Consider the following 19,037-nt stretch of genomic DNA (forward strand, 5'->3'; position numbering starts at 1 on the left):
AGCCTAGATAATGATGCATGAAATGACAACATCAGTCGGGAGGATATTTTTGTTCACTGGAAAATTTCGATTTACAAAACCAAGGTTGCAACCTTGTTCAGTCCATGGACTTAATTGGCATGCAAATATCCATGCAAATAAACTGTGCAGCATCAACCTTGAGTATGCAATCTATAATGTAGAATATGTACATATTTATTTTGTAATAAAAAGCAGTAAAAATTTCTCACGATGACCCCCACATTTGCTACATTACTCCAAAGCGGCACACAGCAGTATTATGTAATATTTCAAGTGCACATCATGAATAGTGATAAAATGCACATAAATTGTCTACGGAAAAAATCTCCTCAGAGCAGGTTTCAGGTTCTTAACTGGTTATGTCTTCATGGAAGTCCTTTCTCCCTTGAATTGCCATCCTTGATGGACTGCAAAGGACAAACATCTAGGGTTCAAATAGTCTCAGTGTAGCTGTCATGGAAATTCAGAAACCTGAGTAGTGTAGAGGTCCAGAGAGCCAAAGGTCCACGGTTCCCCCGGCAATTTATGTGAATTTCACCTTCATGTGGCTGGCTTGAAATACAGTAGATTCTGGTTAATTGGGACATATCGGGACTTTATTGTATGTGTATTTTGTCCCAATTAAGCGGCTGCCCCAATTAGGCGAACTCTCATATATGGGCACGAAAAACTTTGAAATGGTAGAAAGAAGACTAAAGAACGTTTATAATGCAACCTAAGTTTATTAAACCATTACTTTGATTAAATAAATCAGCAAGTTTAGTTAAAATATTATCATTTTTAAGAATTATAATAATTTAGTTAAAAATATTTTTCACAGCATCGGGCGACGTTGAATGAATGTATTTTACTAAGTCCTATTAAAGAAAAGTCCTATCCTCTTGCAGATAGTATAACAATAAGAGCTTTCAAAATAGGGCAAAAATAGGAACATTTGTGAAAAATAAGAGTAAATCAAAGGGGGAAATAAAAAAATAGTATTCTGAAAACAAAAAAATTTAATTTCATCGCTAGTATAGAGTCTATGTTGCCGACTCATGGCCCAATAAAGCGGCTTGCTGTCCCAAATAAGCGGAGAGTACTCTAGGAATTCCTCTATTGGGTTCTATTCTTCAAGATCTGCCCCAATTAAGCGGCTGCCCCAAGTAACCGGTGGACCCATTAAGCAGAATCTACTGTATTACACAATGTCAAGTAAATGATACATGCCTTGTTTAGGCTCCTTGAAATCACTTCCACAGCACCAGTTCCAGACCCACCAGCTAAAATGAGGTCGAATGACGGATCACCCTTGAAAAATTGAGCAGCATACAAGAACTCTCCATCCAGTTTTGCCTTTCTGTTTGTAGGGCTGACGTGATTCAATACCTTTAGCACTCTTGTATCCCACACTTTAATTGAATCCCTCACTGCCCAAGAGCCAGTCAATAACATATCACCCTACAAAATTTAACACAAAAATTTAGTTATACTCCATCATCCATGAACAATAAGATAAAACTCACAATCAAAAATGAATTAGAAAATACTAAGAGCTATAAGTACATCAAATTTAACCTTGAGTCAAGTTCGAGTCAAGCTGAATCTTGTGAGTTTTGAGGGGGGTTTGAGTTACAATTCTTTAATTGATGTTTTTTGTCCATCAGTCAAATCCAGTGGCGTAACTAGGAATATTCTTTGGGGGTGAGGGATGGAGGGAGGAGATCCCACCCCAGGCAACGGTTCCGGGAAAATTTTTGAAAAATGACATGCCTGGAAATACATTTTACATCATTTTGGCATTTAAAATTTAACTTTAAGCAGATGCAGTTATTAGATGTAAAAAATAGACAATAGTTTTAAATAATTTTTTTATTTTTCTGAGGCTTTGGAGGGGGGGGGGGAATCTTTCCCCTCATCTCCCCTATAGTTACCCCACTAGTCTAAACTAACTTCTGATTAACTTGCCAATATTTATCAATGCAATAAGTGGGATGAATAACATTTTGTTCATCATTCAACCAAGTTTACTAATGTTTTGAAATAACATGGTAATATAACCTGTTGGGATTAGGTCAGGAAACCATAAAAAAGAAAATTTGAACTTGTTTCTGTCTGTTTATTTGATGAAAACTTTCCTAATACACGTCTAATCCTTCACATGTTATTCTCGACACTCCAGTGGAGGAACAACCCTCCATTCCCCCACCTTTCACTCCTTCCAACTCCCCTTTCAATCTCTGGTCACACCTTTGCCACATCTCACCTCCCTTGACATTGTTCCTCTTATTGTGCACCTCAGAAATGGCATGCTCTTGGTATCAAAACATTTATGTACAAGGAAGTTGGAAGTGTAAGGAGGCTACATGATGCGTAGTGAGAGCACAGAATCTCATCCCATGCTTTTGAGTGAAGCATGATAGACAATACTTATGTCGAATAAAAAACTTTGTTGATTTCACATTAATGATTTAAATATTGACCAGTTTCATTGCTGTGCGACGTAGTCAGGATGATACTGATGTCACACAGTGATGAAAACTGGTCAATATTAATATTATTTATGTGAAATCTACAAGGTTTTTTTGATTTGATATGAAGCAATTTCACGTCATGCCTCAAATTATCCATTTTATACATGACTCATTATTGAGTGAGGAGCGGGCTTGCAATACAGCTTAAGTTTGTTCCATTGCACTTGGGTATCCTGCCAATAGGGTGGTTTCCTATTATTTTTTTATTGCCTAAATCGAAAGATTATTACTCCTGAAGTGCGTATTTCACGCTTTTACATTTTTAAATGACGCTATTTTTCGCGATTAAATGAAAAGTGAAAATTTTCAAGCGCGCGAAAATGCGACGCTTAAGTATGAATGCTGGGAAGTCTCTCCGCGTGACGTATTTCTGGTTCCCGTTGCCGCCCTGCGAGGTGACCTTGAGGTGAGGCTTAGCGCTGATACGACGCAGGCTGCTAGTGGGTAGCCTAGTACCCTGCTGACTGGTAGCGCTTGGCTTAAATAAGGATTATTAATAACTTATCAAACGAGGAAAACTTTCCGACCTTAGCCAGTTTTAATAAGTGATTGTTAAGACATGTTTCCCTGAGCTCTGCGCCTCATGCATGCATTGGTAACCTCAGACGATGTATAGCTCCTATCTTCTCCTATAGAAACTATAGGTCCCTGTGACGTCACGTGGAGTGGCATCGCATGGGCGCCAATCTGGCCCTTTTCAAATGAGGATAAAAATGGACCATTGCCATTCGTCTAAACCGGTATTTCAAAAACAAAATTATTTGTATATTATGAATACACTAATGGTGGGTAACGAATCGCAATCAATGCCTTTCGTTTTCTTTGATGAAGGAAACCACCCTATTGCCATGTTGATGCAGTCGATGGGGAAGCACCCTGTTTGCACCACCACTGCAGGCACCTTCGCAATAACTACCACAATTAGTATCATGTCATAAGACAACCGTGGTGGCAGCAGAGGTTGTTGTAGATTTGAAGAAACGGCCACGTTTGTCTTGGCACTGATACAGTTTCTATTGTACCACATATTCTCATAAAAGGAGGTCACTCATACATATTATGTACTGTAGCATTAACTTCTAATTTCTCACCTGAACATCAATAGCGTCACTTCCACAAATATGAGGACCATATAAATTCTGCGTCACTCCTTTAGGTTTTCTAGTGTCCCATACCTGAAATAGAATTGCACCCACATGATTTTTCCAGGTAAACGTGACAGTAAATGTTTCTTGGCAACACTCCAACAAATCATGCTATTATATATGCATTATTATACCAAAAGTAAAGTATCCATCAGCCCTGAGGATGAGCCTTGAGTCGGAGCTAGAAAAATTGGCTAATATGGATAATTTAATGCAGTGGGAATACTGAGAAAAGTTTACCCACATTATTATATGTCAGCCCAACCCAAAAGCCACTTAGCTAACCCAATATACAAGGTACTTGAAGGACTTTTTGTAATGGCAGGCAGGTTTGTTTATGTTGTCTCAATTAAACACAGTATCTATCATATGAACCATAAGATCAAGGCTTCAGGTTTGACACACAGTCAAAGAAGAGCATATAAGATATTTTAAACATTTTTGTAAAAATATAAGATGATTATGGTGAACCATTTAAAGGAAATGAAGAACTATGTGTACCAAGTTCTGGAGTGGATTTGAGCCACAGACTCGCAGACAACAGAAAATAAAGCCTTTATAGAACAATAAATGAAAAAATGAGATTTATTTCTTTATGCATCTCTTTGATACAGCATTCCTGCCATTTTACGGAGACAAAGTAACAAATCATAAAAAGAAGGTGAAGCATAATGCAAACACAATAAGAATAGATATTGAAAATATTAAAACATACAAGTAATATCCATATAGATTGGGAATTTCATGGAAAATCTATAGACAAATGAAAGATGATTAGTTTTTATCGGAAATGGGACATTGCTAGCTCAAGCTCAAGCTATAGCAATGTCCCATTTCCAATGATTGAATCTAAGAAGAGACTTTAGTCTCTCATCAGATTTATATTACTACATAAATATTTTATATTATATATAGATTAATATTTGAAGGCTGGGAAAACGGGTGACAATCAAGTGAATGCTTGACAAGGAATTATCTCAGGACAGGTGTATGGAGTATGATCATAGAAATGATACATTCAATTGTATAATAGACCTACATATATGATAGACTAAATTTATTGGATGGATTGGATTTGCATTGGATTCAATTAACAAGCTGTACATAAGGAGTTTTAAAGTGTGATCAAGTTATGGATGATTATCTTACCAATATTTACATTAAGAAGTGAACATAAGTGTGCATAACTATTAGGAATAAAATCATTTTTAAACACAATGGTCATTTTTTGAATGACCCATCATGATCTGGAGAACAATAGCACTCATAAATTCCCTAATTGATAAATTTTCTACTTGCTATCCTCTATGACATGTCTGAAGTTGACACAGCTATGAATACCTTAACTATATCATCCCAGCCTCCTGTATATATAACGCTCCTTTCTACTGGATCACAGCGCACACAGAAAATTCGTGCAGAGTGGCCTTCACTTGAATCCGGAGTTGCCTTCTCGTAAGCATGAACCAGCTCAATTTTGAAAAGAGATTCCAAATATATTCATTTAAAGGAAATAAATAAGAGTAATCTAGCAGGAAATCCACATTGCCATGCTATCAGAAATACATATGTACAACATGTAAAAGGACACACAATAACATAGCAGTATGTACAAAATATTTTACAAAATACCAAACACGGAACTTAAATATGCGAGTGAATTCAATCTTTTAAAGAACAAAAGAATGGAAAACAACTATGGAGTAAACTAGCATGAAACCTACATGGCAATATTGCTGTCCACATTACATGCATTGAAAGGCATAGGCAAAAAAATAGTACACAATATTTTACTAAATATGTACCAATAATAGAACCATAATAAGAGAGTGTATACATTTAATTTTCTAAAGGCAAAAAATGGACAGTAGTATTTATAGAATAATGAATTACTGATTCACTGGAATGATTTCAAACATATAAATATAATTGCTGGCAACGCATTTTAAATTTTAGGCACCAACTTTTAACTTTTCTCAATAACACAAAATGGAACAGGAAAGGCAGGGCCGGCTTATGGGCCAGGCAACCCCAGTGACTGCCTAGGGTGACGTAGCCAGAGGGGGACGGACCCCTGTTTAATCGGGGAGTATTCCATACCAAAACCCTCGTGAGGGGGGCAACACAACAGCAGTTTGCCCGGGTAAGGATTAAGCCGGCACTGATGAAAGATGAATAAAATTAATTCTCAAGATTGAATACAAAATTGAAATATAATAATAAAGCCTCTGTTCTCTTAAGTAAAGGGAAATGCACTCCACGGCCTCAATAGATACATGGTTAAAAAAGGGCCTCCAATGTCCGTAAAATTTGGCACCCCTCAGCAAACCAAAACAAAAATATCCTCCAGTGATAGTTATTGGGAACATTACTTCCTTGCCAGGGAATACCACAGCCACATACCCACCGACCTAATGGAAACCTTTGCAATGCTGTTTGGGACCTCACCAAGGTAACCTTTGCAAAGCTGATGGACCCCACTAAGGGCTGGTTTTATAATGTCTGGTTAGCGGTAACCAGAAGATGTTACAGCCAAAACCTTGGCTCGACAGCATTAGTTAGTTGCAGTAAGTTATAGAAGTTCAGAATAACATTTTGTTAAACCCATGATCTCAAATTCAAGGATTAGTTAACTCCAGTTTTCATGCACTGAATTGTTGAGGCCTTTACTTTGTAGAATTCCATATTTAATGTTTGGAAGGAAATTTCTTAGCTTTTCTACAAAAAACACACACTTTATTGCCGACTAGTTTCGGTTACACTGTACCATTTTCAAGACTAGTGATACACATCAGAATTTGCCGGTATATATACTCTGTGGTCGGGTGATTGGAGGGGAAGGGGAGAGGGGAGAGGTAAGTGACGGGAATGGTGAAGGAGGGAAGGGATAGGGGAAAAACCAGAGGTAGTTACAAAGAAGAGCGTGGGTTGGCGTCACAAGGATTTTTTGGGGTGTAATAGTGGAATGTCTAGGAGGGGGGAGTGGAAAGGGAAAAGGTGGTCATTAGCAATGGGTTCTTTCCTCTTTACAATTTTTAAAATTTCCAACTGTTCTCTGATGTCCAGCTGTGTTCCTTTTTTGACTCGGTGCAGCAATTCCGGGGTAAAATCCGCTTGGTGGCCTTCCTCCCGAAGATGGGTAGCGAATTGGGACATCCCAGTGTTGTTGTAGTAATCGCGCCGGTGTTCCTCCACTCGTACGGTCAAACTTCTTCCTGTTTGTTCTATGTATTTGGAGTCACAATCACCACACCTTAATTGGTAGACCCCGCTCTTGAGGGCTGAGTCAGTGGGGTCCTTGACTGAAGGTAGCATGCTCTTCAGGTTAGAATTATTGTAAAAGGCCGGTTTTATGTTGATTACTTTGAGTAATTTTTCCAATTTAATAGAAGGTTGGCCTAAATATTTTATACGTCGCCATGACTGTTGATCCGTGGGGGTGGTTGAGTAAATACCTCTGAGTAAGAATTTTCTCTTTTTGCTTTCAAACAAATCGTTGATCAATTTTTCGGTGTAACCATTGGCTATCGCGATTTTTTTGATGGTGGTAATTTCTGAAAGGAGATCTGAGGGCTCTAAAGGGATCGACAAAGCTCTATGCAGCATGCAATGAAAGGCTGACAATTTTTGGGTTATGGCATGCTTGGAAGTTGCGTGGATGACTTGGTCTGTATAAGTTGACTTTCGGTAAATGGAGAACTTATGCTCGCCGTCTTTAATGGAAATATTTAGATCTAAATAATTTAGAGTGCTGCCCTCTTGTAACTCCATAGTGAACTTGATATTTGAATTTAAAGCATTGATAAGGTGTAAAAAATTTCTTAGTTGCCTCTTCGTTCCCGTCCATAAACAAAGTATGTCATCTACATAGCGGAACCAATAATGAACATTCTTTAGGAGGGGGTGGTCACTATTGAAAAGTTTCTTTTCTAAATTGTTCAAAAATATTTCGGATAGCAAAGGTGACAATAGGGAGCCCATAGCTAAACCGTCTCTTTGTAGGTAGAAGTTTCCGTTAAACATGAAATAATTTTGATTTGTACACACTTTCAATAAAGATATTAGTTCGTCGCAAATGAGTTGTGGCGTTTTAGCTTCGTGTAGCACTTCCTTGGCCAGGAGCACTGCTTCATCTCTTGGAACACTCGTGAATAAGTTCACCACGTCAAAGGAAACTAGCATAGAATTTTTAGGCGGTGTTACTTTTGATAAGAATGTTGTCAATTCTATGGAATTCTTAATACTGTGTTTTGCAAGGAAATTGGAATGTTCCATGAATTTGCACTTCACAACTTTGGATAGGGAATGCACTGGGGAGCCTATGCCTGAGACCACCGGGCGGATGGGAATGGAAGGTTTGTGCACTTTGGGCATGCCATAAAATCTGGGGGCAGTGGGATTCATCTCTGTTACATTCCACTTTTCAATTCGGGTGAGGACCATTTTTATTTTGGAAATAGCACTTTTACACTCTGCTTGGCATTTCTTGGTGGGATCTTTTTCTAACAGTTGCACATGATTTTTTGCAATAAATTCTAAACATTTGTCAATGTAAATCTGTTGGTCCATGATCACTGTTGCGTTCCCTTTGTCTGCTTTAATGGCTACCACGTTCGCTGCTTTAAATGATTTCTTGATTGAATTTATTATGGCTCTTTCTCGGTCCCGGGCAGATGGTTTCTCGTTATCATGCCGCCACTCTTTTTTAAACAATGAATTTATGCTATTGGCAAAAACACTCTTGATCATGTGATCTTCTCGTTTTAAAGCGACTTCACAATCCACTACTAGGTCTTCAAAATCTTCGGTTTTGTTTTTAAGGTTCGGACAGTATTTAAGGCCTTTTTCAAGTAGTTTAATCTCTGCAGGTTGGAAATGGTGCTGTGATAAGTTAATTACTCTTTGGTGGAACGTTTGGGGCATGGGACTTACAGTTGCAATCCTTGTTGATTCTGCAGTTTCTTTCCTTGACGGTGTTGCTGTTTCTCCAGGTTGTTGTCGTCGTTGTTGTTGTTTCTCCAGTTGTCTCTCCAAGTTTCGTAGTTTCTTCTTTACCGTCTGCAACTTCTTATAGGCAATTTCACTTGCCAAACCCCTCTCTCGGTCGTCAAACACCGTCCACTCAGCCCAATGAAAGGACTTCGTCAGTTCTGTGTACAGAAGATATCTATATACGGCTACATTGTTTCGTTTCGCGTACCAATATTGCAGTTCCTTCTTGATCCAGGTCTTCTTGGCTGCTTCCAAGGCGTAGAAAGCGGCTGGTGAAGTTGAGTTGCTCCGGAGATTCACATATTTGGGAATGAGGTTACGGGCTAGACATCTACTGTTGAAATATATGTTAATCATGATAACTCGGAATTTAATAGTCAATTTCTTGTACCACTTGGCCTGTACTGCGGTGCTAGCAGACTTGATGCACTGAATTGTTGAGGCCTTTACTTTGTAGAATTCCATATTTAATGTTTGGAAGGAAATTTCTTAGCTTTTCTACAAAAAACACACACTTTATTGCCGACTAGTTTCGGTTACACTGTACCATTTTCAAGACTAGTGATACACATCAGAATTTGCCGGTATATATACTCTGTGGTCGGGTGATTGGAGGGGAAGGGGAGAGGGGAGAGGTAAGTGACGGGAATGGTGAAGGAGGGAAGGGATAGGGGAAAAACCAGAGGTAGTTACAAAGAAGAGCGTGGGTTGGCGTCACAAGGATTTTTTGGGGTGTAATAGTGGAATGTCTAGGAGGGGGGAGTTTTCATACAGTTCTCCAGTTTTCATACTCCACAAAATTTTAACCAGACATTATAAAACCAGCCCTAAGGATGTCAGGTTATTACCAGATTCACACTTCTGTGGTGGTTTATAGGAATGTTACTTCTCCACCAAGGATCACCACAGACCACCCATACGGTATCCTTTACGAGGCTGAAGCAACCTTACTAAGGTCATCATCTGCTATTTTGCCCGTCGGCAGGTCCCTTGCACCAACGCCATCTCCACTTCCTACTGTCTCCAGCCACTAAGGTAATCTGGGTTAAAACTTGTGGTCCTTCGCACAGCTAATGAGACACCGCTAAGATTGTCAAGTTATATTACCACAATTACACGCACAACTACTCAAACCTCTTATTCTCACATGAAGTAGGGCACAAATTTCTGGGAGAACTTTTCAGAGACAGCGTGGTCAATAATTACACAAAGAAGTAATTCTTATTCACAAAAAGTGTAACCATGCATGAAAACTAGACTATAATTCAAAACAGTAATAATATTTTGTGAACTCATGCAATGGTAAAGTAGACCATCATTTATGATGGATTGATTTAAGAATGGATTCTTTTAACAAGCTGCACATAAGAAATTTTAAATGGCGCTCATTTTTATGGATGATAATTTCACCTAATAGGTAGAGATGCTAAAGTATATCCTTGTTCCAACTTCACTGTATCATACTTTCAGTTTCACTTTAGCACACTTTGTGGCATCTATTGTGTTTTAGTGAATTTCAATTTTTATTCCATACGAAAATAAAAATACTATGAGCGATCTAGCAAATTTCAAGATATAAAAGCAATACAACCATCTCATTGCTCTATTTATTGAAGTATCCTGCTGGTTCAGGTAGGTTTACACAGAACATTTAATGAATTAACCTGACCTGTCTCCTTTGCCATATTGGACCTCCCATTTCAATTTTCTATAAGGTTGGAGACTTAGTACTTCAGTACTTTATTTTTAGTTAGTACTTTTCCCTTTTAATTCCATCTAGAATAACTACCCTCTCCATCCCTTCCCCAACTTACCAAATATTCTCCCCTCTAGTACAGTCCAGACTGTACACAAGATTTTTTTCTGGACATTAATTCTCCGTTAAAATTTTATATCATAATCCATTGTTTTACTTTTCATATCCAATACCTTTCAAATAAACCTTTCAGAGCCTATATTTTAAGCTTCCACAGCCTTTGAAGTATGTATCACATGACAAACTGCATGTAATGCAATTTTGAAATGCATACCTAACAGTTTGAAGATACAATTTTATATTATTTTACTTCAAAATCCTTAGTAAACATTTTGTGCATACTTCAACATTGACATTGTAAGTACTATCATTTGCAAAAGTCTTGCAACAAATCGAGCGGTGCCACTTTCGCTCCATTGTCGATTTCTGGCCACCATTACGTTTGAATGATCACTATCTACGTATGAATCTTCATGGTAGCTCGGGAACGACTCACGAACGGGTCATCGTGACCATAGATCTTTCATATAGATCTATGATCGTGACACGGGGGGCGTAGTCCAGTACAAGCTCCCAGTGCTCCGAAGCGCTGGAAGCGAGTCTTTGCCTGGTCCAGTAGAAGCTACAAAAGCTCCCGTAGCGTTCTCGTACGTCACGCATGACGTCACTTTATTCGCTTCTCTCTCGCTACAAACGCTCCCAAGAAATAGGTAGGTAGGCTGGAGCGAACCGGTTTTCAGCGCGAATTTGAACGGGAAGGAAGGCAAAAGAAAATGGTGTTCATAACAATTGTGGACCTGACCGGCAATAATATGACCATTTGGAGTTGATGGAAGAAGTCGCTAAGAGAGCCTGGATAGTAAATGCTAAAAACAAATGGTTAAAGAACTATTCGGGGGATATTACGGTGAGGCAAATGGCTGTAACTCAATGCGTTTCACAATTCAGAGTCGCCACGGGCCAGATCGGGGAAGAAATTGAGCGGCAAGACCAAGATATCTTATAAAATTTGTTGTTGTGATAATTAATTATATATAATATTATTTAATTATTAGTGGTTTAAGCTTGAGCTAGCGAGAAGGGGAGATAGAAAATGGCTATTCGAAATTAATAAGACATGTAGTGAGTGAACTTTCCGGTCGAAGCATTAATTCCGTCCGTTACATATAAGAATTATGTTAATTTTGTAAGTTATATTGATTTATTTGTTATTTAGATCAATTATTAGTTATTTGAACTTGATATTGCGTGAAATTGAGATAGAATATGACTTCTTAGGTTAGGGTACGTGAACTTCTAGTTAAAGCATTCCGTTTGTTGCTTTTTGGCGGCCAACCTAGGTTTTCTTCAAGCTTTCCCCATGAAGATTGTATTCTCTGTTAAATGATGATATCTTCCTCTAATCTTCAACCGAAGTTTAATCAATTATTAATGTTCGGTTGTATTTTACTTATGTAATTTTCTTAAGGTCAGGTTGACACGCATTGCATTTATGCTTAAGGCTCGTTGTTGACGAGATTGGTTCAAGTGTAGGACTGCTTTTGAGACTGTCATACAATGTCATGAGTGCAGTTGATAAATCGTATAAAGGACACTCCACTTAAGGCCCTTTTACACCTACATAAATCCGTACAAGTCTAAATGTATGAACGCGAGAAAGAACACGAAATGTAGGTACCGTACGGTTGCGTTGTTGCACGTTAAGTGGTTTCACGTGTAACCACTCAACTTGTGCAAATGCATGATCGACAAATTTAACCTATTTTAGCTAGGTTCAAACATTCGTACATGTTCCGTTTCGGTCCACAAAAATAATTCACGCAAATAGGCATTAACTTGTACCTGTATCGTTTAAACGCAGGCTTTTAGGTGAGTTAAGTTAATTAGGCTTATTTTTCGTTTAATTGAAATTTCTCTAATAAGGTATTTAATCAGTCTTATCTTCTTTAATATGTATCATATGATCTGCTCTTTATAGTTTAAGTTTATCACCTTGTTGTTAGAGGATTTGCAAACCAGTGGGTAAAATCTTCAGGACAAGCATCGGTCTGCTGTGGTGCCCGATCATGGTATCCAATGAAGATCTAATATTAAATAGATTTCTTGTGGTGTACCCCATGGCCATATTCTTTTTGTCATTTATATTACTGACCTCTCTAACACGCTAAGTAAAGTACAAGGGGCTATAACAATCCCTAATTCAGACGATCTAATATCCGAGCAGACGATACTAGTAAAACAAACGACTAACAAATGCTACAATCGCTCCAGCCGTGATCCAGTAGGGTAGCACTGGGAGCGATAGGAGCGAAAGTGGACCACGAATCGGTAGCGTCTGAAGCGGGAGCACTCGGGAGCATTGGGAGCGTGTACAGGATTACGCCCGGGAGCGTAGGAAATCATTACGATGTTCAGTTGAGTAAACGAGAGTAGATGTTGTTAAGTCGTCGCGGCGTTTGAGATTATTTTTTGAACCCGTAGTTGACTGGAGTAGATAATTGAAAATATTTACCCGTTAAAAGAGTGGGTAATTATGACGCCTGGCTTCCAATGGTAAACCCCATAAGGCCGGCTGGGGCGATTTCGCCATTAGGAACACAGAAATCAACTCGCTCGTAACCCTTTTTTTTAGGGATTCAACGTCGTTCAGGAGACTTTATATTAAGTTGTTGAAATATTTGTTCGATATAGAAGAATTAATAAATGAAAAAAAAATTAACTGGCAATTTTCCGGAAAAAAAACACGACTCTGACGTCTCCACCATATTTAATTGATTGGCATTAAATAGTTCTTTACGTAGGTTGAAGCTGATAAAGATAGCTCCATAAGCTTTCTTCTTCATTAATTATCAATTTGTTAATTGGATAAATATATTTACACCGATGGAAATGTTTCTTCGGGAAAAAATGGAATTTTTAATGCCAAAAAAAATCGCTAGGCCTCATCGTTGCAAGCAGAATGTCTCTATTTTTACTTTTTACATATCTAGGAGAGGCTTAAATTTTTACGATAGCACTAACATATTTAGTGATCATGTCGCATTAATCTTCTTTTTGTTATAATAAATTAGTTACTGTTTCGATTTTAATATTTCGGCCATTATTAACCCCTATGAAAAAATTGTATAAAACCGTATAAAATTTCTATACAGTTTATACAGGTATAAATTGTATAAACTGTATTAATTCACATGCTGTATACAGCATATACAATTTGTATACAATGTATACAATTTGTATACAATGTATACAATTTGTACACAATGTATACAATTTGTATAACAGTAATTCAAAGTAGGCCTCAAAAACTGAAGTCCAAAAATCAACTTAGTAGGGGACCAAAATAATGTTCCACATTCAAGAGTTCAATTGCTTCTAAAGATCATGAATCGCGTTTTAAACAAGATTCTTGGAGATCCATCAATGTTAGCCATTCAATGCCACTTGGAAGATTCAATGTCACTAGCGGGCGTCCATATCTCCATAGTGTCCCCATGTCCCGTTCGTACGAAGCGGTACGAAGGTTTTAAACAGTACACTGACAAATTCATATGCAGCGATAAAATTGTATCACATACGCCCAAATTTCCTAAAAACTCGTGATTTAATATATGACACAGTAGTCATTTCGTTTCTGGATACTCTGGATAAAAAAATTCATATCCGGTGTGGGACTATTTTCTTTTGCGGATGGGGCCATAGCCACCGAGAAAGAGAGCCCGCGGAAGGATCGCCCAGGATCGCCGTTAGAGATTACGTGGTTTATGTTATGTTTCACCATATTCCTTGGATTTCTGTGGTTAAGTTGGTGAAAATTAGAGTTTTTGTGAATAGTGAAGTTTCCGTTATTCTTTAATTTCATTCGGTGGGCTTCAGAAACTTGTTTGTGAGGCATTTTTGTTAAATATGCCTTTCTCGTGTGTGGTGCCGGTATGCGAAGGAAACTCCTGCAGGACTAGACCCAAAGTTCAAGTTTTTACCTTTCCTATAGATCTTCATGGATTGAAGAAGAGGTGTATTTTGGCGATAAGTAGAGACAATTTCACCCCTACGGAAAACATTAAGGTATGTACCCTTTCTCCCTGAAATTCTTTGGATGTAATTTCTAGTTAAAAGTGGCTTCATGATGTTGATGTACAGGACTGAAAGTGGTGATTTAAAATATTGTAGCAGCGATTCATTTGGAAATTCTTGCATTTTAGTTGTGTTCGTTGTATTCTGTCGTTCGGATATGTCGTGCAACAATTGCTCTATGAAAAATGTTCTTAATTATAATATATGTATTACTAGTATATTTTATAACTTTCATTTATAAATATGTAATATATTAATATTTTTACTTAAAATCTTTTCTTTTTTAAGAAGAAGAAAAATCCAAAGAAAAGTTTCTAAAATGTTTACGGCCTAAAATGGACAGGTTTCCTAATTTTGAAACCTTAAGAATGTTAAACTCGAGACAAATAAGACTGTAGTTTCCTGTCTTATGTAATCTGCTTGTTACCTACAAGAGACAATTTCTTGCTACAATGAACTTTTTATATACTTCATTACTACAGTAGCAGTGCAGGAGAGCATGTCAGTCCCTGAAAAAGATGTGGAGGTGGCTATCAGAAACTCACTAAGGCACGCCAAGTGACAGCAACAACACGGTTGCAGGGGGAGAAGAAAATTAAGTACATAATACTTATGTAGTTTCTTGTGTTGTATTATTTCACCAAAGAAGCCCAATAAATATTGTGTACGGAATTGAAGCCTAATTTATTTAAATTCTTGTCTGGACCTATTATTTAGATACTAGTATCGAACGAAATTCAGTCCTAACCTAAACGTGTCTTAAAGGTGTCCGTGTGCTGTGTGGGAAGTACCTTGTAGACGTTTAATTTTTTATGAGTAAGTGATGTTTTACTTTGAATTAATTACATGCTATTCTTAATTTCCACTGTTTAACTTGAGAATCCCCTATTTATCATTTAAAAATCTGGTATTGAATGGTTGGTTAGTTTTCAGTTTAACAATGTTTAAAGGATTATAATGTTATATTTTGGACAGCATTCACTCCATTTTTATTTATGCCTTTGTATGCATGTGGGTTCCTAGAGGAAGTGTGGTAAGGGAAATGGTCTGTTGGAATAATTTTTATGAGTGTTTCTTTATGACCTGAGATGAAATGAGGAAGAAAATGGGTAGTATTACTCCACCTATTTTGGATGAGGTATTCCTAGGTCTTCTTTCATACAGTTTGTATACAATTCTTATTCAGCCCGTATACAGCCCATGTACAATTCTTATGCTGCCCATGTTTAATTCTTATACAGCCCATGTACAATTCTAATACAGCGTGTATGTAATTTGTGTAAAAATGCATATTTTTATACAAATTGTATATGTACACTCATTTTTGTATATAACTTGTATACAGACTGTATAACATCTGTATAGAGATTTTATACAATCTGTATTGAGACTGTATACAACTTGTATAACATTCTATACAGAATGTATACAAAAATTTTATACAATTTTATACAGGTTTTATACAATTTTTTCATAGGGTAGGTCTTCTTTCATACAATCCGTATGCAATTCTTATTCAGCCCATATACAATTTTATACAGCCCATATACAATTCTTATACAGCCTGTATATAATTTGTATAAAATGTATATTTTTATACAAATTGTATACACTCATTTTTGTATATAACGTATACAGACTGTATAAAATCTGTATAGAGATTTTATACAATCTGTATAGAGACTGTATACAACTTGTATATAACTCTATACAGAATGTATACAAAATTTTTATACAATTTTATACAGGTTTTATACAATTTTTTCATAGGAGAAGGACAACCAACTTAAAGAGTGACTTAATAGTACGACTGTTCCCTATCCATGAATGCCTCCATTGGTAAGGTTTCCAATAACAACAACGGACAGAGATTAAATTGAAAGTCAATTTTAACCAATATTCGCCCTTTTTTAGGGAGGGAAATACTTTGCGCATCTATTAGGGAGGTAAAATACTTTGCGCATAATTTAGCCGCTCCCTCAGCTCTAAACCCTGAATCGGGTGCTCCCGGGCCGTAGTTTTGGTCAACTAATAGGTCCTGCACCTCGTCTTGCCCTACATCTTTATCGCAACATCACCAGCCAGGGACGAGGAAGTAGGTTACCTGGAGTAAAACTTGCAGGCCGTAAGTGATTCTCACGTACTTCCAAAATAGTGTAAATAGGGCCAATTTGTAGCATTATCATATACATGTTGATGCCACAATTTGCTTGAAGAAAGTACGCACTAGAAAAATAGTTGATAAATACCTCAAGATAAGCCTTTCCTATATTTAAAAATAAGCGCCGTGGTGCGTGCACGATTAAGGATTACCATTACATAGGTTATTCCTAGGATTGTACTTAGTAGATCAGCTAGTCTCACATTCTGTCCCTTTCCAACAAAATTGCTGTATTAAAAAAACACTGATTGTAGAATACTTAAGCCTAAAGTTTAAAAGTAACCCAGACGGCACAGAACCCTCCGTATCTAATTCGTATGTACATAGTACCCATTGACTAAGGGGATACTGTGCCGCTCCGTCGCTTTTCGTCAATGGATAATTTCCATTCGCGGCCAGTCGACGAAGCGCATACGCAGCATGTGAATGTCCGCTACTAAGCACGTACGATTTGATACGAAGCGCGCAGGAACACGGCACTCAGGCTAATCTCAATCGATTAGGTCGAAATTAGATATATCGTATCGTAAATTAGATATATGTACATGGCAGTGATGTGTAATAAGTAGAGATCTGTGAAAGTGGTTTTATTTTTTGCAAAAATTCGTTTTAAAATCATGTGATTTCGGAGTTATAGAACATCTTGGCGGTGTTATTATAATGCTACAATTTTCCCACGTTTATAGGCGTTTTACTATTTTATGGTAAACATTTCATGAATACTTATACTTTTATTAAGCATTTTACATAACATTTAACACAATTTCGATTGTACAAAATTTCTGATAAAACTAAATTAAAGAAATGGTTCAACTTATGTTGGTTCAAGGTATATGAATGGTTCAAGTAAGTAGTCTTGGTGAATACTATCGGCAAATGGCAAATTCCCACTATGTACCTCATATGTGTATACTTTGAGAGCCATTCCAGAATTTTTGCATTGTCAAGTTTCTCTACACTAAATAAAGCCTTTAAAAATTCTTCTGTAGTAGCAACAACAAGCTTCTCCTTTGCTTTCTTTGACTGAGTGACTGTGTGTTCAAATGATAGCTGTCATTCTGCGGGTCCCCTTTCTTTCGCACCTTTATGTGTGTCGTTACTGATGTGCTTTAACAATGTGTCACATCTTTCAAATCCAAATCTTTTATCACAAACTTTGCACAGTAATACTCTGTCTTTCACATAAAACCCTTCTCAGCTGTATTCACTTGCCCTGGTATGAACATTATCACTAGATTTTGGCATTTTAAAATTCCTTCGCGAGAAATAAACGCGAAATTTCTTTATTTACCGATTTCGTGTTATTTCACGATATCGCGTCTCGCAAAATTCACGGACCTATAGTAATAAGTTGAATAGACATTTATCCTATGAGTATTGTACAGGTTTATTTTATAATCAATTTTATGGTCAAAGGGACACATAATCATCATAAAACAATGGTCTATTTTACATGACTTTAATTGAAAAAGTTATTATACAGCATGTCTTGCGATAAAAAGGTAATTAATTGCTATGAACAGTCTTACTTTTTTTGTCAGTGTGTCATAAAGCCTTACTGTGGAATCTTTCCCACCGCTGACGAGAGTGGAGGATATCGCATCAAGATCAACAGCATGTACTTCATTTCCTTCCTCTATTCATCGGGGAAAATAGTTGATATTAGTAGAGTCACAATGTAAGGCTTTGTTTTTTCATGATTAATGCAAGTCTAAAAATATTATGGAGTAGATATGTTCACTGTTTAGATTTTTAGTTATTATGTGGCATACGTAGTGGCTGAGAGGGCCTCAGCCCTCCCTGAAATAAGGGAGTACAGATGCCACAAGCGGCTCTCAGTGCAAGAGCAGAAGCCGAAACAACAGTAAACTCTCATCATGAAGAAGCTCACAGCACCAAAAATTCAGAGATTCATTTCTTTCCAGATGCATAAAAAACTTCACATTTTTTATGAAATATTTACAAAATACGTAATCGATACCTCCACTCCACAAACGCTCAACAATCACCCACCGAATCAAATCCACTCATCTAATAGCCCTTGTAGTACTGGATGAGCCCTAGTAGTACTGGATGAGCCCTAGTAGTACTGGATGAGCAGATTTGATTCGGTGGGCGATTGTTGAACGTTTGTGCAGTGTAGATATCGCTATAGTTTTATTTGATTTTAAAGTCACGGTGCCCATTCGCTCTGTTACACATACAGTAATAATGCCTGCTCATTTCGTAAGAGCAGCAATAACCTGTGAAAAAATTCATCCAAAAAACGTGAAGTAAATGGGAAAAATAGTTTCGCATTCTGCCTCTTACAAAATAAAAATTTATTCTCAATATCTGCACCACATATTGCTCCATCACAGACTTTGCCGCTATGC

At 37.3% G+C, this 19,037-nt stretch overlaps 1 protein-coding gene across 2 annotated transcripts in view; it reads right to left on the reverse strand.

Moving 5' to 3' along the window:
- Positions 1–19,037, reverse strand: part of LOC124153961 — a 53,685-nt gene that overhangs the window by 4,052 nt on the left and 30,596 nt on the right. For both annotated transcript variants that reach the window (XM_046527396.1, XM_046527395.1), the window contains exons 6-9: positions 18,192–18,298; positions 5,021–5,149; positions 3,626–3,709; positions 1,231–1,461 (exon numbers count right to left, since the gene is read on the reverse strand). In XM_046527396.1, the coding sequence (XP_046383352.1) occupies positions 1,231–1,461; positions 3,626–3,709; positions 5,021–5,149; positions 18,192–18,298 (551 nt within the window). The remainder of the gene's footprint in view (positions 1–1,230; positions 1,462–3,625; positions 3,710–5,020; positions 5,150–18,191; positions 18,299–19,037) is intronic.

This window comes from Ischnura elegans, chromosome 2 (genome assembly GCF_921293095.1).
Source record: "Ischnura elegans chromosome 2, ioIscEleg1.1, whole genome shotgun sequence".
In the NCBI taxonomy this organism is placed as follows: Eukaryota; Metazoa; Arthropoda; class Insecta; order Odonata; family Coenagrionidae; genus Ischnura; species Ischnura elegans.